This window comes from Drosophila novamexicana, unplaced genomic scaffold (assembly GCF_003285875.2).
Source record: "Drosophila novamexicana strain 15010-1031.04,08,12 unplaced genomic scaffold, DnovRS2.1 tig00000009-arrow-pilon, whole genome shotgun sequence".
NCBI lineage: Eukaryota > Metazoa > Arthropoda > Insecta > Diptera > Drosophilidae > Drosophila > Drosophila novamexicana.
In genome coordinates, this window is record NW_020824766.1 from 421,878 (window position 1) to 449,245 (window position 27,368).

At 39.7% G+C, this 27,368-nt stretch overlaps 1 protein-coding gene across 8 annotated transcripts in view; it reads right to left on the minus strand.

Moving 5' to 3' along the window:
- LOC115766443 (hepatic leukemia factor) overlaps positions 1 to 27,368 on the minus strand; it is a 72,219-nt gene that overhangs the window by 8,550 nt on the left and 36,301 nt on the right. Inside the window, exons 1-3 of one of the 8 annotated variants that reach the window (XM_030710434.1) lie at positions 14,514 to 15,187; positions 13,144 to 13,871; positions 12,294 to 13,056 (exon numbers count right to left, since the gene is read on the minus strand). The exons of 5 other annotated variants lie outside the window; for them this stretch is intronic. In XM_030710434.1, the coding sequence (XP_030566294.1) occupies positions 12,294 to 13,056; positions 13,144 to 13,662 (1,282 nt within the window). In that variant the 5' untranslated portion in view covers positions 13,663 to 13,871; positions 14,514 to 15,187. Of the gene's footprint in view, positions 1 to 3,796; positions 4,963 to 12,293; positions 13,057 to 13,143; positions 13,872 to 14,513; positions 15,188 to 27,368 lie in introns of those variants that run through there. 2 more of the 8 variants (XM_030710375.1, XM_030710384.1) reach the window with 2 other exon arrangements.

Below are 27,368 nucleotides of genomic sequence, written 5' to 3' on the forward strand. Positions count from 1 at the left end.
GTGAAATGCTAACAAAAAAAAGATTGCTCATACGCCGCGTGGTGCGTTTGGGCATTCGGTCTGTCGCTTCGGGCCGTCACTTTCACTGATATTTTCCAAGCGAACGTTTGTTGTTTCTCACCTGAACACTAAACGATGCCGCATTTTGCACGTTTCTCGCAGCCACGATTGCGCAACAACAGTTGCTGCTGTCCCCGGGACAACAGCAACAGCAATTGCAGGCGGCGGCAGCAATCAGTGCAGTTAGCAAGATGGGTAGCTCGTGTTTTGGCTCGAGCTCGGACTCGGGCTTGGGCTTGTTGCCTTTTGATTGAACGTAACTGTAATACGTTGCATTTTGGCAGTACGTTCAGCGTATCTGGGTGAGTGTGTGACGACGTCGACTGCGCCGCCAAGCCAATTAACCAATTTGTCATGTCTGCTGCGGCACATGCGCGAAATGCATTTCAAATTTTGTTGGATAAACGCGTTTTGCGGCCAACAGCACGCAAGGAAGTTGCCGTCGAACGATTATTGTGCTCAAATTTTACACTCACTCTTCGCAACTCTGTTAATCAGCAAAAAGCGCTTAATTCTAGACAGAAGCAGAGCAGAAGAAGACACACGACACGAGCCGAACGTGTACTTGGCCAGCAAAATGTTTCAATTCATGAATCGCATATTTCACAGCTTTAGATTAGCCCAGCAACTCGCAGGTTCAGTACGAAATATGAATACGAATGACAATAAAAACAAAGAAAATAAATAAAATAGTAATAATAATAATAATAATAATGTCCCATTATAAGCCAGGGTCTTACAAGAAAAGCTCTAACAAAAAAAAAATAGACAAAATATGCAATAAATATTAAAAAATAATGGAGATAATTAAGGTTTTGGTCTCTTACAAATTGGGGCTCTTTGAGAAATTTCCAACATAATAATAAACAAATAAATATAATAATTAAATAATAATTACTTAGACACGCCCTAAAAGTACGCCTACGACATTTTTGCAGGTACACATTATGAAATTGTCTTCTTCTATATTCGAAGTTCTCTTATCTTCAGTAAATGAATTATATGAAAATTAAGTAAAAAAAATAGCAGTTAAATTATTTTGCAAGGCCAAAAATATATACATTTTATTTGAATTATTTAGAAAGTCTGCGAAAAAATATCTTCAAATTTCCAACAATTCAAATTATTTCATAAAAAAGAAAAATAAAAAATGAATTTAAATATACTTTATATATTTAAAATATTAATTTGAATTTCACAAGACAACTAAATTTCGCATTAAATTTCTCATCTTTTGCATTATTTCACAAGAAAAAAAAAATCATTTAAATAATTTTCCCAAAAAAGAAAAAATTCCTTGAAATTTCTAAATGATTCAATTAATTCGATTAATTTAAAATATTTCAGAAGATATAGAAAAATATATATATATAAAAAAATACAATTAAAATAATTTTGACAGAAAAATAAAAACCCTCACAAAATTAGACGCAAGATTTCTAATCATTTGAACTATTTCGCAACGCAGAAGAATAAAAAACTCCTATTAAATTTCTGAACATTTAAATTATTTTTGGCCGCAAAACTTTCGAAAATAATATTGTGCATTTTTGGTATGAATCAAATGATGTTTCCCAAAAGCAGAAGCAAAAATGAAGCCAAAAAGCCAAAAACTAAAAAATGGAAAATGACAAAAAAAAAAATTAAATAAAATGCCAGATAAAAATATCAAAAAAAGAAAAAAAAAACGAAGACGAAAGACGAAAGAAATGAATTTAAAAAAACTGCCGAAAAAGTGAAAGTTCATTTTTGTGATGTTGCGGAGCCGGCAAAGGGGCAGGGGGACAGGGGACAGGGGGCAGGGGCAGAGCAGCTGACGTCGGCGTCGCTCAATGAAAGTAAAAACGCATTTTGGGCAGCCGAAAAACAAAAATAAAACAAAGTCAAATGAATGTTGTCGTTGTTGTTGTTGTTGTTGTTGGACGCTTATTAATTATGCGGCAATGTCACACGTTGTGTGCGGAGGCAGAGAGGTAGACAGAAGGGGGTGGGAGGGGGGGGGGGGTGGGTTTGTTAGCTGGGAGTGGACTTTGCCAAAAAAAAATTGCCCTTCTGTGCGATTATTTTTTGTTTGTTTTCTGCTGCTGTTTATTTTATTTTTTTTTTTTTGCTTTTTGCTAGGCCTTAAAAACCGGGCTTTTATCTCGGCCATAAAGTCAGATAAAAGCTGTGATAACAAAAGGCCGCAGCTGGACTCAAGACTCGAGTCGCGGCTTTGTTCGCAAACTAAATAAAACAAAAGTTGACGGTTTTTGGGCATTTTATATTATATGGAAAGCACCCCGACCGAAACGAAAGTTGTCTGAAAATGTCGCGGGCCAACAAGTTGCCAGCTTGGCGGCCCTTGCAGTCAAAAACTGAAAGCAAAAGTGATTGTGATTGCGATTGCGAGCGTTTGGCCAGAGCAGAGTCAAAGTCGGCGGATGTCAAAAGGTTTAGTTGAAAGTTGAGACTCTTGAGTCAGCGGCACCCACCAGCAGCCGCCATGCGGAAATGGGAAATGCAAAATGCTGGCAAAAACAAAAAAAACTAAACAAATAGAAAGAAATGCCGCAATGAACCCATAGAGCATTGCGTTGCGGCGTCTGTTGCACGTCGTACAAAGTAAAAGAAAAGGAAAACTCGCCAATTTCAGACGGCGCCAATCGATATAAGCTGACTTTGACACCTACCTAATCAGGGTCATTAGCGGCCGTTAATTAGTCGTGCATGCTATCAATTTGTGACAGAATGTGGCCAGAAGTGCCAGAGCTGACAAGGCCAACAACTAAGCCAAATACATGTCGCCTTGCCAGGAAGCAAACGCTGCCAAGTTGAGCTTTGGACTTGAGCCAAGCTTTAACTGCTTGGGAATTACAAGAGCGCGGCTTGTGAAAAGTTTACCTTTTGCTCAAGCTAACCAAAATCTTTTTAACATAATTCAAGTTTCAGCTTATTTCAAGGCACAGTCTTCTATGTTTATAAGAAGTGTGTCTCAAATTCTAAAAACAATTTCGAAATGTTGCTCAATCACTATACGAGCAACTTGTGTTCTTCCACATTTGCAACATGTTGCTAACCAAGTCTTAGTAGCTTTAGCAACAAGCAGCTGGTGGTCTTTAGCAGCTAGACGACTTTATTTCAAAGAGAAAGAAGTTGTGTGTAAAAAGTATTTCACAACCTGTGGCTACAGCTAGATGTTGCCTGAGAATTTTATAGCAGCAACAGCTTATCTATAGCTACAACAGCAACATGCTGCTATGAGCTTCTCAGGCAACATGATGCTCTTGTAACTATAATTTTCAGCCTTAGCAACAAGCAGCTGCTGATGTTACGCATCATTCTTTATTTTGCAGAAGAAGAAGCTTATCAAAAAAAGTATTTCACAACTTTTGGCTACAAGTAGCTGCCTAACAGCTGCAGCATATTGCCCCACAAATGTATGCATGTTGCTGTTGGTAGTTCTACATTATTGATAGAAGACACAAGACATAAGAACAAGAACCCACAATAAACATTCACAAGTTGCCGTTAATTTGTCAACATTTCATTTTCAGCATGTTGACAAACAAAGAATCGTAATCCTCATGTTTCAATATTCCCAAATGTTGCTAGAACTTTGTGCCTAAACACAGCAGCAGCATGTTGGGCAACAAAGTGTTGCTAACCCTGCGCTAAAATAACATTTCTTACAATTGCAGCATGTTGGACAAAACATTTGCTGGTTTGTTGCATATTAAAAAACATGAATCCATACCATTCAAGTAATTTGCATGTTGCTTCCACAATTGTTGCACCTGAAATTGTGTCCAGCGATTGTTGTCGTCGCCGTTGTTGTTGTTGTTGTTGCTGTTGGCGTTGTTGCTGTTGTTGTTGCTGGTGTTGTTGTTGCTGGTGTTGTTGCTGCTGCCGTTGATGACGCCCACCAGACTGTTGACCAAACTGTTCTCGTGCGCCTGTTGCTGCTGGGCCACAGCCGCCGCCGTGTTGACAGTGGGCGTGGCTGTTGTCAGATTTGCATTTGGTGTTGCTGGATTGTTGTTGTTGTTGTTGTTGGAGGTGTGGTTATTGATGATAATGTTGAGATTGTTGTGGTTGAGTATAGTGTTGTTGTTGTTGTTGTTGCCGCCAGCGCCACTGGCATGTTGCAGATTGTTGCTGAGATTGTTGGCGGCCACGGCAACAACAGCGGCCGCCGCATTGACATTCACATGCGCCAAATGTTGCAAATGATGTTGCAACAGTTGTGTGGGCGGTGGCAAGGCGCCGTTGGACACAAGCGACGTGTTGCCAGCGGCTGTGTTGCCATTCCCATTGTTGTTGTTGCTGCTCAGATTGTTGAGCAGCTGCTGATGTTGCATGCTGCTGCGCAGCAAATTGTTGTTGGTCTGGCTGTTGTTGTTGCACGACACATTGTTGCCATTGAGATTCGGATTGCTGTTGTTGCTGTTGTTGCTGCTGCTATTGTTGTTGTTGTTGTTGCCATTGCCTGCCAGCAGGTGTGGCAAGTTGTGCACCACCTGCAACGGCAGGCTGCTCAGTGGCGGCAACGTCGTCGCTTGCGACATGTTGCCAAGCATTTGTTGCTGCTGCTGCTGCTGCTGTTGCTGATGTTGCTGCTGCTGCACACTCTGCAACAGTTGCAGCTGATTCTGCTGATGCTGCAGCGCATTGTGTGTTTGTTGTTGCTGCTGCTGCTGTTGATGTTGCTGCTGCTGCTGCTGTTGTTGTTGTTGTTGCAGTGCCAAAGCTGGCGGCGGCATTTGATAGTCCATTCTCATTGCTGAGGCGCACAAAATGTTGCCAGCTTAACGTATCAAATGTTTTGTTTGCCTCACTTCTTGTTCGATTCTTAGTTTGTTTTATTAATAAGCTAATTGAGTGCGCGTTGCAACATTGCAGCTGCTGCGACGCTGCTGCTGCGCTGTCTATGGGTTGTTTGATTGCAGGGCAACAAAAAATATATATATAAATACAAATGTTGCAAATTGTAATTGGAACTAAATTTCTGAGCGCACACGCTTGGTACTATAAAAAAAAAAATAAACATAAATTATAAAAAAAAAAAAACAATAATAAAGCTTTTTATCGCACGCGCGCTTTTCTCAGCCGCCGCACACGCCCGCGCGTGCGTTCTAACTGCGCCCAACAACAACAACAGCAACAACAACAGAAACTGTCACAGTAAGCGCAGCTTTGAGAGAGCTTACACAAATTCTGAGCGCAGAAGAGAACAACAACAACAAGAAAGAGCGCAAGTTTGCTCAATTTGCTTTTGTGCACTCGCAATTGTAGACGCTTCTGCCGCTGCGCTGCCTTCAGCTGCTGGCTTTTGTTGTTTTGTTTGTCTAGTTTTTGTCTCTTCTTTGACTTTTATTTATTTTTTTTTTGAGCGCTGCCTTTTTTTCTATTATTATGTGTGCTGCTGCTGTTGCTGCTGTTGTTGTTGTTGTTGTCAACTATTTCGCGTACTTATTGGCGCTGCGACTGGGCTTTGGCTGCCGTTTAAAGGGGTTCTCGCGACGTCGCCGTCGCCGTCGCCGTTTGAATGAGAAAAGTTTGACCTTGAATTAGCAGCAACAACAAAAACAAATGTTGCTATGCGCTTTTTGCTATTTTATGAGTTGTTTGAATTGCGAATTGTCGCTGGGCTCAGGGAATTTGATTTTCTTTATATATATTTTTTTTATTATTTTTACTTTTTATTACATATATTTGCTTTGGTTGCCCAATGTTTTTGTTTTTAATTTCTTGTTGGTTTATCTACATAAATAGCTAGTATCTTTTCTTTCTTTCTTTTTTTGTGCTCAACTTAGGAGCAGGTTTTTTTTTTTTTGTGGAATTTCTTATTTATTTTGTTTCGTTTGCATTTGATTTAGAAATTTGTATGCACTTTGTATCACAGCGTTGGCATATTTAACATATTTAAATATAAATTTGATTTGCCTCGCAGTTCTTTTCAGATCATTTTTTTTTTTCAATAATTAAACACTGCACAACAAGGCATAGTTTGAATTTTCACTAGATTTCCTTGGCATTTCCTAAACATATATATATTTATACATTTTTATTTGATATACATCCAATCCTTCTGGCTCGCAGTTGCCGTTGCCGAAAACGAAAGTTCACAAGTTCGCACGAATTCGAAAGCAGTCGCAGACGCAGACGTTGACACGCGCCGTTATTGTTGTTGTTGCTTTACTTTAGGCGAGGGTCGGAGGGGCTCTGTTTTTTTTTTTTGGGGGGGGGGGACTTGGGTCTGGCTCTCGTGGGCCGCTTTTTCTGCTGTGCTGAGCTGTGTGAAGCCGTGAACCGAACCGGTGCCGCCGGACTGCAAACGCTGAGTGAACGCGCGCGCTGTGCGCCTCTTGCAACGCAGCCCAGATCGGCTCCAAAAAAAAAAACAACAACAACAACGAAAGCCCCACGCAGCAAGCGCCAAAGCCAAAGCCAAAAGTTAACGGCGACTGCGCAGCCAGCGTCACAGCCAAACTTGAAACCGAAAGCATTAAAAGCAGCGACACTCGCAGTCGCAGTCGCAGTCACAGTCACAACCACCAACGGCTGCGTCAACTGCGCTCACTCGCTCTCTCGCACGGCCATACTGGCGCTCTCGCTCAGCAGCACTCAATGTTGCGGCTCTTTCACATTTCAGCGCTTTTTGCGCATTCCACTGTTTACTTTCTTTCGCGCAGTCTGCGCCAAAGCTTGTGTAGCTGTCGCTACGCTTCGCATGAGCTGCGCTGTCGCTGTCGCCGCCGCTGTCGCTGCATGCGGAAGCGATGCTTGTTTTAGATTTTCCCACACAAACACACACACACCCGCACAGACAAACACAACGCGACGTCGACTTCAGCTGCGCTGCGAGCAGCGTTCAGTTTGAGTGACTTTGCCCTGAGTGCGTCGCAGCAAAAGCTTTTTGAGTGCGCTTTCGAGTTGCGCCTCGCCGCGACCATTAAGTACTACAATGTGCAATGATAACAAGCTTACCAGAAACACGCAAACACACTCTACAAATGCGCAACGGTTAAACGAGCTTTGGCCAAATGCAGTCCTTAGTCACGTTTGGGACCCAACTGATAGCGCAAAACCGACATAAAACACACAAGCCATGCGGCGCAATGCGATGCTTACCTGCAATGAGAGCAATAAAAAAATGTTTAAAATTAATAAAATAAATGGTGCCAATAACAAAAAGCTAAGCAAATGATTATTATGGGGTAATTTCACAGCACACACACAAACACACACACACACCCACAATGCCCACCCACGGCGACTGAAAAGCAGCCGCTCCCATTGCCATTTCCACAGCCAAAACCCATTTCCCCATTTTTGTGCCATTGGCATTGACAGTGGGCCACCCCATGGCGCATTGCCATTCGCCTCAGCTGCACTGTTTTCTCCCTAACAGCCCACACAGTAGCAACAACAACAACTACAACAACAACAACAACAACTACAACAACAACAACTACAACAGTAGCAGTTAGCAGATCAACTGAATGCCTTAAAAAGACAATTTTTTGCAATTTTCACTGCAAGCAAGTTCAGTTTACACGACTGGGCAATACCCTGTACCCTGTATTTTGGTTGTTCTCCTTTGTGCTTATTTCATTAGTGACTTTCAAACTGTACTTTGAAGCAGTTACTCTAAAGCTTTCCCACTTTAGGCGACTTCAAATGGGGATGAGCTTTTTTTCTATTTGATTCTTTGGCTATGCCTCTAAAACTGTGACTTTCGAATTGAATCTAAAACTGCTGCTTTATGCTTATTTCATTTGTGGTTTAGAGGCCCTAGAACTGACATCAAAAGTATTTCATTAGTGACTCTAAAACTGTACACTTAAGAAGAGGTTTAAAACTGTATCAAGAGACTTTACAAGTAATTAATCTTTTCTGATATTTTGTCCTTAGGCAATGCCTCTAAAACGTTGAAAGTGAATCTAAAACTGTTGCTCAAAAAAGAGACTAGAAGATTTAGTTACTCGAAACCAGTGACTCTGCAACTGTGGCTCTTTTCAACAGTGACTCTGCAACTGTACTTGCGATTTTATATGGTATTTATAGTATCTGAACAATCTACCTAACTCAAACATACACTAGTTTTTTTATACTTTGCAAGTTAGGCGTCTTTCGCAGAAACAGACAGACAACCAATATACCCCATTTGCCTGTGCAAGCAGAGTATTAAAACAGCAGAGACGACAGCCAACAACAAAATATAAATTAAATTTAAGCGACGCAGCGAATAAAATAAAGTCGATTGTTCGCAATAAACTTGAACAAATTTCACTCGAGCAAAAACAACAACTTTAAGCTGAAACCGAAACCAAGACCGTATCGTATCATATCGTATCGTATCGTATCGTATCGTATCAGATTGTATCGTAGCAGATCGCATCGTATTGCAATGCGATTGTGCTAAGCTTCTCTTCTTCTTGCTTTCGTGTTTGGGTGCGAGAAAACGAAAAATAAAAAATGCATTGGATCGAGGGGAAGGAGGGGAAGCTGGGGAAACACACATATGCAAATTGTGACACTGAAATGCCGTCCAGAGGGTTGGCCAAGGGTGCAAGTCGCGGATGCAGTTTGCCGCTGATGAGTGTGGGCCGCTCGAATGTGAAAATTTGAACAAAGTTTATGGCAACTGCCCACTCACATATATGTTTAATGCCTTTTCGGGAGTGTGGGCGCGGGAGAGGGAGTGGGAGAGGGGTTGAGCAACAGAGAGAGACAGAGAGAGATGCGCGCTATTGGGATGAAAGCTAAAGGTGTGCCGGCCCATATATGTTTGTATCATCGGATGTCATCGGATGAGCTAAGTTCATTTCAGTTAACATCTGCGGATCTATCTATGCATGTTTGAGCTTCAAAGTTTTCTAAACAGTTCACTTTTCGCTAGATTTAACAGACGAGTTCTTAAAACATGCTTTATATTTATAGACCAAAGGAATTCACATGATCTAAACTTAAGTCGCATATAGTTACATAGATATATTTTAACATGTTAGTCTGTTTCTTTCCGAAGCTCAATTTTGTTGTCCTTTAGAAGATTTTAGTTAAGTCAACTTCATCCACAAATATTATGCCCGTAAACCTTTTACTGAACAGACCGCGAGTCAATTTTATGTGAAGTACTAGCTTCAAGGTTTCTCTTTCTCGAAGGTGTTCATAAAAACATGTCTTAAGTCAATTAGAAATATAAAACAAATCAAAGACAGTTTATTTATATATATGTATATATGTTTTAAGAACAAACAGTTCTATGCCGAAAGAATTTTTATGAACAGATCGTAACTTAACTGGATATAAAGATGTATAAAAATATAAAAAAACCATAGAAATTATATAAGTATAAAAAACATTTCATTCCCGACCAAATTCCTGTGACCACATCCTAAGTCAAGTTCATATATAACATTATTTACATTTATAGAAATATATGAATTTATAGACAAACTGTTCTTTCCCAAACGAATTCCTATGAGCAGATCTTGAGTCAGCTTTATATATATAAAGATTGATTTATAGAAATATAAGAAACAGTTCTTTCTCGAAAGTATTCTTATAGATGTGCTCCAAAGTCAAATCTTAATATGATTTTTAACTAAAAGAGCTCGAGAAGTTCTTTCCCGAGAAATATCATACGATCAGTTCTCAAGTCAGCTTTTTATATAAATAAAGAATGCATAGAGAAATAGAAGAAACTGTTCTTTCCCGAAAGAATATGACGAGATCTTAAGTCAGCCTTATATATATATAAATAATGCATATATTATATGCAGAAAAAATGTATTCCCCGAGAGAATTCTTACAAACAGCTTTTTTGATTTAACCTTTTTTCGCTTAAGTATATAAATCACATAAGAAAATGATCATTTATAGACTATCGACAGTTGGAGAAGCTCAGCTTTATCTCGCATATGAACTGAAAATTCCAACCTCACATTTTTCCAGGGTATCATTTGCTGTTGCCCCATTGCTGCAGCTAAATATTCAATATGCATTTCATAAGCATAATTTTGGCTAATTTAGTCATCTCATCAACTTTTCATTTTCATATGGAGCTGCTGTGTGGGTACGTTTTTCTTTTTGTGGGACCTAATCAAAGTGAATGCATTTCGGGGCGGAAAAAGGGCGAATGCACAAAGGCTGACCTGCCCGGAAAATGGGGGCGTGCACTGGTCAAAGCAGCGATGTGTGCTGAATGGTGGCAACATTTGATGCCATTTGTCAATTGGGTTTCTGTTGGGTTAGTTTTTCCTTTAAGGCTAATCAGCTGATGCGCCGTTATTTGACCCATTTGGCGTAGCTAACCTCAAAAGGCTGTGCCGCAGCAGCTAACTAACTGGGCCGATAAATAGGCATGGCGAATATGTGTTAATTTTCACTTAAATTATGCAAATTGTAAATTTCACAACTTGTCAAATAATTTAACAGCACAAAATTCAAGTGTGAAATGGCAATTTGCAAGCCAAGCGTGTGGGCACAGCTGAGAGAGGGAGAGGGAAAGAAGGAAAGAAGGAGAGAGGGAGGGAGAGAGAGAAAGGTGTGTTCCTGACAATTATAACAAAGAAAAGTGCACTAGTTGTGCACCTGACGGACTAGAAGACACCCTGTATTCCATCTTAAATAACTTTTGGTTTAATATCACATCCATGCGCGACTCTAAAATCTTTGATATATATCATCGATCACATTGATTGATGTCTATAATAGAAGTCAAAGAAGTCAACTTTATAAATACTTCCCAGTTTGGCAGATGCAAATGTACTTTTGTCTCTGTATACCCCATTCGTAACAATTTACAGGGCATGTAAAAGTACTTGACGTAGGTCATAACTTATCAAAAGATAAGTCAAATATCAAAATAAAATAAAAATAAAATAAAATGCAAAATGCAAAATGCTTTAAAGTGAACGAGCTGTAAAATGCAAACTAAGCAAAAGTTTTGTGCGCATATTAATTAAGTTTTTATTGCGATAGGCTGAATGGCGCAGGCGACGAACTTGCTGCAAGCAGAATACACACACACACACACACACACACACCTATGCACAACCACTGACAAACAGAAACACTTACACACACAGAAAGAAAAACATTTGCATATAGATGCTCACGTGTGCACCTCGAGCTTTTTTTATTTGACATTTACTCAAAGATCCCCGCTTAACGATGATATCAGCAGAGCGAGAGAGCGAGAGAGCTTGCGAGACAATTCCAAGTCAGTGAGAGAGAGAGAGAGAGAGAGAGAGAGAGAGCGAGAATGCTAGGAAAGCCGATCGGGGCGATTAAGCGGCGCACTGTGAATAATTAGACGTGGCTATGCAAATGCACAGTTCACAATTTATAAAGTTTAATTTATGATAATGCAAAAAATTAAAAATTTAGCATAAATATTTGTCATAAATTATGACTAAATGCCAAAGACTACAACGTCGAGTATGCCCTAAATATAATTAAAAATATGGCGGCATTTGAGAGAGATAAATCTTTAAAGAGTTCAGCTAACTAGCTGTAACATGCTATAAGCAACAATTGCATGTGTAAAATAACAGATGTTAACAACAGTTGCATGTGTAAAATAACAGTTTATGTTAAACAGCTGTTAGCTAAGTTAACATATCACAAATATAGCCCGCATCTTGTTTATAAAAATATTTACATCTTGCAATATTTTCAGCACAACGGGCGAATGTTCATAAAATTGGGTTTAGTACAATTTTGGAAACCTATAATAAATTAAACCCTACCCATTAGTTAATTTTCTGTTAAGAGCATAGCTTAACAACTGAAAACTTATAAAGCCTCAACATTTATGTTAAGACACATTAAAACCATTTAGGGAATTTAACATAGTCTGTCAAGAGCCAAGCTTAACCGTACATAGGCTCAACATTTCTGTTATGAAAATATCAAAAACCTGTTACATGTACTCGTATTTAACAGAGTCTGTGAAGAGGCAGACTTAATAGCAGAATACGTAAGTAGCTTTAACATTTATGTTCAGAAGAGTTAAAAGAATATGTTAAGAGCGAAGCTTAACAGCAGGATACGCACATATCTTCAATATTTATGTTAAGAAGATGTTTTATGAACTCAGAATGGAAAACTTGCAGCTTTTACATGCCGATAAGTTGTAATATGCAGCTGAGCAAATATTTTGTTTTATATTAAAAACAAGAATTTGCATTGCTTGCATTATTTATTTAGTTTCTTGACTGTCTAATTGTTGTTTGATGACCCACCTGAGCTGGTTGGCTGAAAGCGCGCCTTTAAGCTGTTCAAATTATTCTGATGCTCGTTGGCGATGACTGCTGCGGCTACTGCAGTTGCCACATGTTGCACTGTGGAGACGTTGCTGCTGTTGTTGTTATTGTTGCTGTTGTTGTTGTTGCTGTTGTTGTTGCTGTTGTTGTTGCTGCTGCTGTTGTTGTTGCTGTTGTTGTTGTTGTTGTTGTTGTTACTGTTGCTGTTGTTGTCACTGGGATTTGCGCAAGCATTGTTATTGCCATTTGCTGCCGCATTGTTGTTGCCGTTGACACTCGCTGCTGCTGCGGCGGCACTGGCGGCAGCAGCAGCCGCGGCAACAGCAGTTGCTGCTGCTGCAGCGGCCTCATTGACAGCACCGACAACCGGGCCCTGGCTGTCCATGAAACTGTTGCGCTGATGATAGTGCGTGTTTTCCTGATAGATGCGCTGATAGTTGAGCGTTGGCAGCGTCCATGAGTTGTTCGTCTTGTAGTGGAAGTTGCCGGTGCCAAAGATCGAGTGGGTGTTGGTGTTGGAGGCAGCCGCGGCCACAGCTGCTGCCGAGGAGAGCGTGTGGGCCAGCTGAGCGGCATGATGTTGCTGCTGCTGCTGATGCAGGTGTTGGTGTTGCTGCTGCTGCTGTTGTTGTTGTTGCTGATGCGGATGATGTGGATGTAGAAGCGGATTGTGTGCATGTGGATGATGCTGATGCGGATGCTGCTGTTGCTGTTGCTGTTGCTGCTGATGTGCATGCTGATGCTGCTGGGCGTGAACTGAGAGTTGCTGCTGCTGCTGCTGCTGTTGCTGTTGCTGCAGTTGTTGCTGTGCCACGGCCAGGGCAGCAACATGTTGCTGCTGTGCATGATGCTGTTGCTGCTGTGCATGATGCTGCTGCAGCTGCTGTTGCTGCTGTGCATGATGCTGCTGTTGCAGCTGCTGTTGTTGCTGCTGCTGCTGTTGCTGCAAGTTCCAAGCATTTGCTGCTGCTGCCGACGAGGAGCCACCGCCTCCGCCACCCCCGGCGCCATCGCCCCCGCCGGTGCTGCTGCTCTTGCCGGAATCATTGCTGCTGACGCTGCTGCGATGGTTGTCCAATGTTGCTGTTGAGCCTGTCATGCTGCCATCGTTGCCGCTGTCGCTGTTGCCGCTGCTGATGTTGTTGCCGTTGTTAGTGAAGTTGTTGCTGTTGTTGTTGTTGTTGTTGCTGCTGCTGCTGCTGTTGCTGCTGCCGCTGGAGCTCTTATTGTTGCTGCTGGCAACAGCCGCTGCCACATGCGAGTTGAGCTGCTGAAAATATTGCGAGAGCGTCGCATTCGCTTGCTCCTGTACAAAGAAACCGGCGCACGCGTTTGAATCGGTCGCCATTATGCACTGGCTTTTAACACTGGTTCAATTACTGCTTCCTTTTCAGTTGGTTTTTCAGTTAGTGTTGTTGTTGTTATTGTTGTTTTTGACACTCTAAGTGGCCACGTCCTTGTGATTGGCGTGATTGTATTTGCTGCAGTGCAATAGAAACTTTGGGCAACTGTTCACACTGTTTTTTTTTTCAGGAGACCTTTTGAAGCTAGTGTTGCCTAACGTTGCAAATAAAGTATGGATTAGTGTTGTCCGAGATTTATTATTTAATGGCAATCTTTGCAAATCTTGATAACAAAATTAATACCGATTATGATTATGAACATGATAATGATGAGTGCTTACTGAGACTTTTTTGTTTGTTTGTTTGATTTTAAGTGTGAGTACATCAAATGACGTTGGGCGTTTGTTTTTTTGTGCGATATGTGTTATAGATGAATGGTATTGTTTAATTTTATTATTAATGATTTTTTCTACATGCCGATGAGTTGTGTGGGTTTTTTTTCTATTTGCATTGGCGGTTGCGGCGATAAGGAATAAGAAAAGGCATTGTTTATATATATATACATATATATATTAGATATATATGCATATAAAATAAAAAATTTCTTAATTTCTTGCTGCTTTAATTCAATTAATTTTTACAATACAATATTTGCAGTTTTTTTTTTATATTTTATCTATGCCAAAATTGACATGCAACAAAAAGTGTGCTTTAAAAACGAGACATTTTTTTTTTTCAAATAATTTATTTTAATTTAGTTTTGAATAATTATTCTTTGTAGCATACAAATAAATTATCATATGCCAAATCAATTGAAATATTTATTATTATTATTTTCTTCTTCCTTGCTTAATACCTTTTCTAATTCGCAAACGCTTTGTGAATATTGTAGTTTTGTTGTTGTAGAAATAATTATAATTAAAATTAAACGTTGTGAAATTATATCCGTAACTTTGGCGATGCCGTTTGCATTTGTTATAGATCATATATCTGATACATATACATTAGATTAATATACAGTAATATTTATATATATTTATGTGTGTAATGCCAGTTATCTGTTCATGTGTTAACTATTTAATCACGCACACAAAGACAAACAGACACACACACACACACACACACACGCGACACTTGGCACAATTGTCGCTACTTATTTGAAACACTTGAACGATTATTTTTCTTATGCATATAGTATACGATGTATGTAAATATCGCTTATAGATTTTTTTTTTGTTGTTGTTGTTTTTCTTTAGTGTGCGCAGTTGCTTTTTAGAACTTTGCACTGAAAGGCTTTCTTTGGCTTAGTGCGCAATTATTATATATATATATAAATATATATGTATTATATAGTATATGCACATATATAAAGTTAAATTTATCTGTTGCACTGGGATTGTTTGGATATTTTTGTAAATAATTGATTTGGTTTTTTATTTGGATTTTTAGCACAGTTGTTCACGTTAGAATCGCACGCGCAGTTGACAACCAGCTGGAAAAGCTGAGCGACCGGCAACGTTGACGATTTGAACTGGAGAACGCGATGCGACCGAATGCCGGCCATAGCCGAGCCTCAGCCGCAGCCCTAGCGGGCAGCGCAGTCATTGCTGCCGCTGTCGCTGTCGCTGCCAGCGTCAACGCAGCTCCACACAAACACGCACACACACACCTGCACACCTGCAAGGGTTACAGTCGCGGGGTTGGGGGCGGCGAGCTGCGCTGACAGCGCAAATTGCAATGTAAGTTAAAAAAAAAAACAAATTTACATGAAACTCAACCAAAAAAGGGGCCTATATATATTTATATAGTATAATTATAAAGGCCTAACTGTAAACTAGCACGAGTAGATATCTCTCAAAAGGTGAGAAACTTCAAGTTAGTGCGCAGAATGGCGCAAAAAAATATTTGCAAATGCATAAATAAAAATAATAATAGCAATAAATATAAAAATAAATACAAGTACTGCAAGGCGGCGACGCAGTTGTAGCTAATGAAAATTCAACGAGCGACAGCAGCGACTGCGGCGTCGACAGCGACTGCGGCAGCGGCAGCGACAGCGGCGACAAAGTCACGCGGATTTCAGTATGACCCAAAGCCCAGTGTCTAGCAACGTTCTAAGCACGTGTTGTGAACACACAGGGACAGATACACACACACACACACACACACAGACAAGCGGCAGCTGAAACTGAGAGACAGTTAAGCACACACGCGCACACAGTCACACACACACACACACGTGCAGAGTGGCGAGCACGTTGAACGGACGGATTGCATTTGGCATACTTAGCCACAGATACAGCCACAGCCACAGCTACAGATACAGATACAGATACAGCTATAGCTACTGATAGAGATATAAATACACAGATACTCAACTGCTCTGAGCCACAAAATTGTGCGCTGTTTTCGCTCAGTGTGCGACGCTCGGCGCTGCTTACAGTGAGCGAAAGAAAAGAGAAGGCAAACCAAAAAAAAGTGGAAAACAAATGCACCCGGGGCCATCTTCCGTTTCCTGTTCTAATTGGCATTTTATTTTGTGGCAAAATGTGATTAAAGTATCGATGACAGGCGCGTTGCAGCCGCACGCAATATTAATTGGCTTGCAACACGTGACGTATGCGCAATTTAATGGAAATTTCGGCTTTCGTTGTCCGGACAACCTTTATGAGCTTAGTGCCCCGAACCTTAACCCCACGGCGTGCTACGTGTTGAATCATGCGCTTCATTTTCATCTTTATAATTAGAATTGAATATCTGTAGTAAGTAATTAGCCCATTGGGATTTCTCAAATGCGCTTTTTAAGTAATTAAATTTCCATTTAATTTGCCAATTTATCGATAAACATTTTTGCGGGAGTTCATTGAGTTTTTTAATCTGCGCCTTAAGCGATTTGTTGGGCACTCAAACTGAGCGATTTTTTGCACTTCTCAAGCGTTGAGAAAGTGTGTGTAAGGGTTCGAAAACAATAATAATGTGTGCAAAACATTATTTTAGTGTTAAGCAATTAAAAGCTGAACAGCCACAAAATGAACTAGTCGTATTTTCGATTTTTCTAATATTTTATTTTCAGTTTTTCCGTATATTTTAAGGCAAAGAAAAAATAAATATGGCAATGGAAATATGGAAACGGAACAGTGGAAGCGGAACAGTGGAAGCGGAACAGTGGAAGCGGAACAGCGGGAACGCAACAATGGACGCGAAACAATAAAACGGAATAGTGAAACGGAACAATGAAATGAAACAAATGAAACGGAACCTCGGAAACGAAACAGTAAAAAATTAGGAGAATTAAGGCAAGTGCAATGGGGGAAGGGAAATATATATTCATGTATTTACATATATTAAAAATGGAACAATGAAATTAAGAGAGCTAAGAATGGTCAAAATAAAATCAGGGAATCAATCAGGAATGAAAAGAATGGAACAGCACTAGAAACATTGGCAAATCAATCAATCAAGAGGGAACGATGGAAACGAAACAGTAAAAATGTAGGAGGAGTAAGGCAAGTGTAATGGGGGCAGGTAAATATACAAATTTATATTCATGTACATGCATTAAATATGGAACAATGGAATTAAAACGGCAATAGCTAAGCGCGGTAAATATAAAATCAGAGAAGAGCGAATGGAATGGAACAGTGAAACATTGGCAAATGAAACAATGAAAAGAGAGCTGCGTATATGGAACAGTGGAAACGGAACATTAGAAATAAAGAAGAAACAATGTAATTGTCATTGGCGAAGCAAAATAAAGAATATATATACGTAGACATGTATGTTTATTAAATATGGAACAACGAAATTGAATGGGAAACTCCTAAAGGAATTCAAAATAAAATTAGAGAATCAAGAAGGAAAGATTTACTAAAAATTGGAAAATAAGAACTATTTATATTTGAATAAGTACAATTTAATATCATTGTATAAATGGTAAGTAAGTAGGTATATCACAAAATAACCGACTATCAAATGCCCTTAATTTCGCCCAATCATTCGGGCTTCCAGCTACACAAGGCGCAAGGTTTTGTGGGCAACAGTGGGATTTATTCAAAAACAGAGACCTTTTCGATTTGTATACGATACACAAACACAAAGTTATAAAATGGAAATCGGTTCTTATCAATATTATCGAAAAAAATTGATAAGCTGATAATTGCCATACGAAAAAGAAGATGCTACGCACTTCCATTTATCAATTAGCCATTAAAAATAATTTAAAAAAAATGCCTATTAAAGAAATAAATTCAATCGCTTTTATTTAAAAGCTCGCCCTTATTTTTAATATTTAAAAATATGCCCACATGTTTACAAAGCGCTTGCCGTAAATAGATTAACTATTTTTAAATACATGTGAACCCGTTGCCCCGACACGCCCCACCGCCCCCCCCCCCCCCCCCCCCCGCCGTTGGCGTACCGCTCAGCAGCTTAGCTTGTTCACATGCCAACCCCGCACCACTTCACCCTCTCACTCACCCTCTCACTCACCCTCACGCTCGCCACCGTTGCAAGCAAATCACATCAGCGAACCAAATCAAGCATACAACCCGTGATCCGTCTATTTAAAATGCCAGCGAGCAGCACGGCAACAAGCCGGAGTTGTTGTCGGGTGCATTGTTGTTGTTGCACAACTTCGTTGCAGTTCGAATGCAGCCGAAGCTGTGCAGGCTCCTGTACGGGGCCGCCAATTGTGGGCAGCCGAGCGTAAAGGATTCGCACAGCGTGCGCTGCCATTGGCGCAGCTGGCTTGTCGGCGGCCTGCACCAATCAGAGCAACAGGCGCTGGGCAACAGTTGCCAACAGTTGCGTCGCTGTCGCTGCCAGCGTTGGCAGCGTTGGCGGCGTTAGCAGCGGCGCAAGCGAAGCGACAAACAGCTGCGACGACGGCAGACGACAAACGACGACGACGACAACGACAAACGACGCGTCGTCGTCAGGTTTTCTATTTGTTTTGCTGTCAGTTGTTTTTTGTTGTTGTGTTATCACGTTTAGCGTCCACGTGCGCCGGCCTCCGTTCTGCACATGTGTGCATGTGTGTGCACGGCTGTGTGTGCTTGTGTGCGCGTTTTGTGCTTTTGATTATACATGCACATACACACACACACACGCACACAGCCAGGCACGCAGTGGCGCTTGTGCCGCAATGAATGAGCGCCGTCGTCGTCGTCGTCGACGCTGAGAGAGCGAGAGAGAGCAAAACAAACACTCAATATAGCAAGAGGAAGAGTGCAGCCCAGAAGCTTGCGATTGCGAGCAACAAGAACAAAAATAGCAGCAACAACAGTTAGACGACAACTGAGTCGTTTTGTTGCTGCTCAATGCAGTCGCAAGCACACGCACTCTCTCACACACACACACACGCACACAGGTAGCCGCGACAATGCGTGTGACTCGCACTCACACATAGAAACTCACAAACTCACAAACTGAGTTTTATTTGGAAGAAAAATCTGAATAAATTGCACAAAAATACAAATCGAAAGCTTTTGCAAAGAGCTAAAAAAGTCGACGCTAAGGAAACAGCCCACCCCCCACCCCCTCCCGCCCTTGCAAACCCCCACAAACTATTTAGCAGCCCTTTGGCAAAGTAAACAAAATAATTGTAACAATTACCAAGGCGGGCGAGGTCGTGGGGGAGAGGGGCGCAGTTAACGCTAGTTGTCGTGCCTATTGTTGTATTTATTATAATTTACAACTTTTGTTCATAGTTTAATTGAACAGCGTCGCACACACACACACACACACACGCACACATACACACACGCACACGCACACGCGCGCACACATTTGCATTCGCCTTGCGAGTTGATTTTGCGGCCAGCTGTGATTGTTATTGTTTTTGCGGGATGAGGGAGGGGGAGGCGGTATGTTTGTGGTGCGGCTTCTATTAATGGCTGCGGCTTGTGTGCGACTGACTGTTGGCAAGGGGGCGGGAGGGGGCGCACATACTACGCTGCATTTTAAGTCGTTCTACACGTGTTTGGCCGTAAAGTTTCCACAGCAGCTCTTAACAGCCGCAATGTGGCAATTATTTTGGAAAATGCTAACACGTTTTTTTACTGCGGCCGCAACTAATAACACTAACTGTTTAACTGTAATAAATAATTAACCAGTTGACCCAGTTACTAGCTGGAGATAACTTATGGATGGGCAGAGCAGGCGATTGTTAACCGAATTTCCATATTATTTCCGAAAATATAAGTCACATTTTGACGTATGTTTTTTAGGGTGTTTTTTTTTTCTAAGTGAAATTTAGTCACAGTTTCGGATTGTATAAGAAGTTATTAATTATATTTAATAATTAGTCATTTTTAAGGCGATCCCATATACTAATTAAAAAATATATAAGTTTTACACATAAAATATAAAAATTAATTATTAAATTAATTAATGAAATTTATTTTAATAATTATATATATAATTACATAGTATATATGCAATAAATATAATAAATTGTTTAATTATTTAAATTGTTATATATTTTATACTTTACGATATAATTAATCAACCAATTTTATATATAATATTAATACACAATAATTATGCAAATAATTGAACAAAAAATCTTTAAAATATAAGAATCTCACAAAAAATATCTAATGCATAGAAAATACACTTTCTTATAAACTGAACTGTTCCCATTGATCATATTTAATTAAATACAATTTATTAAATATTAAATTGAGTTTAAATTTATTAAATTCATGAAATCAAATAGTAGAAGGGGTTAAATGATGGTTGATAAAATTGGAACTGCACAGACTAAATAAAAGCTATTAATAAATAAAATAGAATAATTACCAATTATTTATAAATAATAACCATGAACACATATATATTTAAACATATATACCAGAAGGAGAGATTACTCTGTCTAAATTCCGAAAGGTATCCAAAGGTATTTTTGTATTCGCAATTGTCTTCCTTTTAGGTTCCATTCTTATCACTTATCATTCGGCCGCTTCTAAACAATTACCCATTGATATACCGTTAGAAGCAAGGTATATAAATAGCCAGGTGAGTGTCTGGTTTTATTCGGTTATTGTTTTGGTTTTGGGCTAATCTCGTGGGGATATTCATACGGTAATCTGCGGTTTAGTCTGATGCTACCAAACAAATATGATCATAACAATTTGGTGCTTATCAGCAACCGGTTCCGGTCTGGAATATGCACACACCTGCTCACACATATCAGAAGATACTTTCGGTGCAAAGTTCAAGTCCATTTGCAATCGCATCGGAAATCGATTTACTCAATAATTAAAAAAAAGAAGAAGAAGAGAGAGAAAAAAAATAAATAGTAGAACTCAACTGGGCCGAGTCCGCTTCTGGCTTATTCAATTGTGGAAATTTTCGAGTTTCAATTTTAAGCGCGATAAGTGAAAAGAAGTCAAAAGAAACCGCAAAAGCAGCGACTGCGCTGCCGACGGCGACGCAGCGACACGCTGCGCGAACATGTGACAGTGTGTGCCAAGGGGAAGGAGGAGAAGGCGAGGCAGACGGAAAAGGAGAACGTGCAGGTGAAGCAGAGAGGCAACCAAAACAAGCAGAAACACACAAAATTTCATTGCAATTTGTTGTCGTAGGCAACAAAAAAGAAAAAGCCAAGAACAAAATTACAATTAATTGCTGCAGTTCAAGGGGCAGGGCCAGGGGCTGAGGTGGGGTCGGGGGCGTTTATTAAGCCCCGCGCACGTGTTGCAGCCAACGTTGCGACGACGACAGAGCTGTGTCTGGTGTGCGGGGGAGGGGGAGCAGCTGCTGCTGTGAGCTGCGCCAGACAAGCTGCCTACAACAAGAGAAAAGAGCTTAAGATAGCGAGAGAGGGAGAGAGCGAGCGAGCGAGCGAGAGGGTTACCGCAATGGCAACAAAGCTCGCAAGCGCAAGCTTTCGCTGTTTAGTTGCGCCAAACTGCCAACAGAGGGCGCTGCTGCCCAAAAAGCTTTAGGCTGTCAGTGTTGCCTGCGTACGCATACAAAAAGAGTAGCAAAATAGTAGCCATAAAAAGCGTAGTCTGAACGCAAGTTATCGATGCGTGCTGTAATCGATATATAATAAACTCTTATCGGACTGTGTGCTTTAATTGAATGAATTTTTCTCTTGATTGATTGAAACACAATGGCTGTGCCTGATTGCTGGCGTCGCGCCCATACAGTTAGTTTAATAGAGAAAATAAATATAATTATCAGGCATCACATGCAACACACACACGCACACAAATTCATTCAAATTCTAATTGGAGTGAAAACATATTTGGCTCCTAATTGTGCGTGCGCGTTCTCACTCACTCGCTCACGCGTGCCGTCTCGCTCCTGCTCTTGTTATAAATAAATATACAAAATTGCGCTTCATTCACAAAAATTGAACGGATAATTGCAGAGGTGTAAGGGTGTATGCCAGCTGCTAGTTGTCGCCGCCAGGGGGCGCTACGACACAGTCGCTGCTCCCCGTGCTCAGCTTATATCCTCATCAAACCAGTATTAACGGCGTTTATTTATGCTCGAACCGACAGATGGCGTCTGCGAGTGCAATACGTGTACTAATCGGTCGGAAATAGGGTTCTAGTTCTAGTCTTCTTTGTGTGTGTATTTGTAGAATTCAAAACAATTGGCTTTAATCAGCGGAGCGAAGCTTTTAATTAGAGTATCTCAGTCTTGAAATAAGCGTTAGCTAAGATCGTAATACGGGCAAGCTGATTGACAGACAGATTAAAGTCGTCTGATCTGTGGGGTTCCAGAATACACATGAATTGCGAACGGGTGGGAAATGTAAGCAAAAATGATCAAAAACTATAGTTGGGTCGGACAAAGTCAGGTAACGAACACTAGAAGGTAGATTTATGTATTTAAAGTCAAAGAAAAGAAATATAAAGGGCAGCATAAGCCGAGCTGGCATTCAAACATTTACGAATGAGGCACAAAGCGAAAGCAATAAAAAGCTGCTTTAACAATCAAACGATTACGAATGCGGCAAAAAGAGACAGCAATAAAAAGATGTCCCATCAAATGTTTACGAATGCGGCACAGAGAGACAGCAGGAAAGAGTTGCGCTTCCATTCAAACGTTTACGAATGCGGCCCAAAGCAAAACGAAGATGGAACAAAAATGCAACAGAGGGCGTGCGAGCTGTTTTTGCTTAAGACTGAGGTTAGGTTTTTTAAAAATGTGCTCTTTCATGTCTGCTGATTGTTTCTAAAATGTGCTTGATTTATTTGCTCGGACACATTTCGGTTCAACCTTCTGCAATCTGCCAAATATTTCCAATTTGTTGTCACAAGTACACAAAATATGCGTGCTGTTGTTGTTGTTGTTGTTTTTCCACTAATTCCTTAAGTTTTCAACAAAAATATTTGCGACACTTGCTTTTTGACAGTTCTAAAAATGTGTAAAGCGAAAAAAAAAACAAAACATGAAAATCAAAGGCGCGTGTTAAATTTCAGTTTTCGTGTAGCGGAAAATGCTGAACACAAATTGAATTATGAAAATATGTGAAAATTACTTAGCGAGCGACCAGGCAATGACAAATAGTTTTCTAGTTGTTGTTGTTGTAATGTTTGCCTTTTTTTTAAATTATTTTGCTGTTTTTTATTTATTTCCGTTCTGAATGGAAATTAACCCGAGCTGCTGCCCGAAATGATGTAACCGCGTTTTCTAATTGCCGCGCTGAGCAGTCGCATGTGAAACTACTTCAAACTGGCAATTTTGTATGCTTTATGAATGCAATACCTACCCCCACACCCCACACACCCCCTCGCCTTGGCAGAGGCCCCCCTTTTAACTTTTAACTGCCGCCTCTGGGGCTGTTGATGCGTCTCTGACGGGCGTTAATTGAGCTGTTTATTATAATTGTGTTTTGTGTGTTCTACGGGTTTTTTCTATTGTTGTTGTTTTTGTTGTTGTTTGTCATTGTGAGTGTTAATTAAGTATACGTAACTTTTTGTTCAGCCCAAAAAACGCAATTGCGCTAAGATTCGCGCTGAGAAATTGTCGATGGCTTTTTTTTTTTATCTAAAAACAATTTTAGTTTATGTTTTCGCATGACTTGGATTATTGTTGCAATTCACTATTTTTTTTAATGATCTTTAAATAAGTTCACAAACAAGCTGAGAACAGCTTCTCTCTCTAACAATCAGGCACACTTTTAACTGTCTACACAAACAAGTCTCAAAGTTTAGCTATTTTCCGGGCACAGCTGCTTCAAGAGAGCGCTACTTCAAGAAAACTGAACAATCTTTGCTTGTGAGTTAATTATGCATTGCTTGGTAGAAGAGTGAGCGATAGAATCAGCAGCTGGTTCAAATCCGAAGCTACGAATCCCAGGCTAATATACTTATATTGCAATAAACGAAAGTCTTAGACGTTGGGAATAGTAGTTGGTATAGGCTTTTAACAGGATATTATACTATTGTCATGATTAAGAAGGAAATATCTCCGACCCTATAAAGTATATATAAGTGTAGATCAGCATGAGCAGCCGACTTGATATAGCCATGTCCGCTTGTTCCTCTTTCCCTCAGTCTAGAAACTTTGCATAGGTCCGACTTTCTGTGCAGGCAGTAAAATATGTCGGAACCTGACGGATCGGACCACTATATCATATAGCTGTTATGGGAAGAATCCGTCGAAAAATAGGTTCTTGTATGAATAACTTTATTATTTTTAAAGATATCTTGACCAAGCTCGGCATTTATAAGTTTCGACTATACATATGTATAAACATGCAAAATCGAATTAACATAGGACTGCTATATCATATAGTTGCCATAGGAACAATAGGTCGAAAAGTAGGCTGTTGTATGGCAAAATCTTCTGTTTTCCAAGATATTTGAGCTTTTTTCACATATCTGCAAAAGCGTAAGGCAAATATCTGCAGGGGCATTAAATCTTCGGAGAAGTTATCCTTACTTTCTCCTTTTAGTTACATTTACAAAATTTTTAAATTTGTTCAGTTTTCCATTCGTTTATTTTATATATTTAAAATACTTAAAAACTTTTGGCTATACTCTCTTATAATTTAATTTAGTTTAAATTCAGAAAATGTTGCCACACAAACGCTTTGATTGAATTTTATTCTAATTTTAAAATATCTAAAACTTTTCTTTAGTTGAAGTTCATTGAGATCTTTTGTGTATTTTCAGTTTCGGAAAGCCAATTTAATCAAGAGCTTTTGCCCCTTTTCCAACTTTACGTAAAAGTGTTGGGAAATTGTTTCCACCGGCACACTTATCAAATTAGAAAAACTTTTCGGCAGAAAACATATATATTTTGCACATCCGACACATTCGACTTGCGCTTAATTAATTAAATTAGAATGAAATTCCCTCGTTTCGAACATTTCACAGAACGTAGTCCCCTCAAATATACTCACCCACGACCAACATGCTTTATGTGCTATGCTGAGAGGGAGTTGGGGCGGGGGGCGGGGGCGGGTCATTTGTGCACTCACCTGCAAAGAGAGAAAGCAAATAGAAAATGTGAATGTGAAATTAATAAAGAAAATTAATAGAATTTCTCAGCAAATACACGTGTGCTTGAAATGCAAGCCCAACACAGAACTATAATGCAAAGACATGTGTTTTTATGACCCTGCCAAGGATAAAGGGTATCATGACTTGGTCATGAAATGTGTAACGCATAGAGGAAAGACTATATATTCCGGGACTATTCCTGCTTCGCCTATTCCTGCTCCTGAACCGACTCAGCAGTATATAAATATTCATTCATATTTTCACATCATTTTAAGATATTTATATACATATATTTATTTTTATTTACTTTTTTAGCAGATTTATATATATTTAGTTGCATAAAACTGTTGATAAAATGTCCTTAAAAAAAATAAATAAATAAAAATATATATTTCATGCAAGATCATATTTTTAAACAGATTCTTACCATAACAATAATACACAATTATTTTATATAGTTATATTTATTCATATTCATAAATATATATATATATATGGAATAATATACGAGAATCTGTTTAAAAATTAAAATCTTGCATACGAAATATATTTTTAAGATATTTTTACATTATTTTTTAACGAGTTCTATCAGGCTCCATATAAATGAGAAAAATCGTATCATCTTTTATTATTATTATTATTTATATATTCCATATTCTCTGTTAAGAGAATAGCTCGGGAACGGAGTTTAACTTATGCGGAATTTCGCCCTACTTCAAAATGTATTCAACAAACTCTGCAATTACGAGCTTCACAGAACTGCAAATAAAGGGTATTTAATCTTCGGCCTGCCGCAGATAGTCATCCTTTTTTTTCATTCCTTGTTCTCTGTACAATTCGGGCAATTAAAAGTACAAATTTAATAAGCAGAACACACGAGTGCACAAAATGCTTGTACTATCCGCACAGAGAGCCGCATCGAGTGAATATTTAGCTGCAGTTTGTCTTGTGATCCAACAAACATCAAAAGTCATTTGGCCAGAAAAACGGGAAGGGGGCAGAGAGAGGGGGCTGCAGGGAGCTGCCTGCAGCGCAAGAAGGTGACTGAAATTCATTAAGGAAAACACAAAAGTCAGCATGTCAGCAAGCAGAAAGAGACAGAGCGAGTGTGTGTGAGAGAGAGGGGGGAGAGCGAGAGAGTGGCAACGGATGTGGCACATGCAGCAGCGGCAGTGGCGGCTTGGGGCAGGGGCAGGGGCAGGGGCCGGGGCAAATGGACAGCAATCATTTAAAAATTGTTGAGCACTGTGCCAAAATTTCAACACAAAATGCACAAATGAATTTTCATCAAGAAAATCGCGCATTTTTCGGCCAAGTTTTTGTTTTTCTTTATGTGATATAGAGTTTGTTTTTTGTTTTTTTGACACTTGCTGAACGCATTTACTGCGTTCGTCTTAGCCGCTCGCCAGTTGACTGCCAAAAGTAATTAATGACAAATAGTTTATCATAACAATTTGCAATTTAACGCTCGACGCCCGAGGCACGAGAAAAAGGCCAAAGACAACTGCAGCTTTTATTGATTTAGCTGCTAAAATAAAGGAAAGAAAGTGTAGAAAATAAAACGAGCCGCTTTATTGGCTCATTAAGTGTGCAAACATTTGGCAGTCGACACCCCAACACCACTCCCACTCCCCCTCCCAGCCATCTCTCCACCTGGCCCACATTACGCATACGCTCGCCCAACAGCTGTTGCCATTTTTACAACTTGGCACCTTAATAACTCGGCAATAACAACAACAAGAAGCTGCGCATCTGATGGATTCCAGCGCATTTGCTTGAATGATCAAAGGCACAAAAATATGCAAATAGTTGCTCGAAAAGCTGCCAAACAATTGTTGGCTAACAATAATTGCAAATAACTGAATAATATGTTGAATATTTTCATTTATATTTTATGCACAGCTGGCAAAAGTTTTGTCTAAGAATTTACCAACATTTATTTTTGGTGCTTGCAAAACAAGCCCAACATTTTCAGAAAATGTAATTGAGTTTAACTTTATTTAAATTTACGTTTAAGCAGATCTTGTGCTGATTTTTAATTTAATTGAAATTTGGTTTCAACTATCTGCAACTTAATAAAGTTATATTTCAGCTTTGACAGATTGAAAATAATTTAAATTAATTCAAATTAATCAAACAGAAAACCTTTTGCATTAAAAATCTCCGCTCTCTCTTCCCGCTGCCAACTAATTGATTAAGCTGACATGATCTGCGCACATAATTAACTGCAACTAATTAAAATT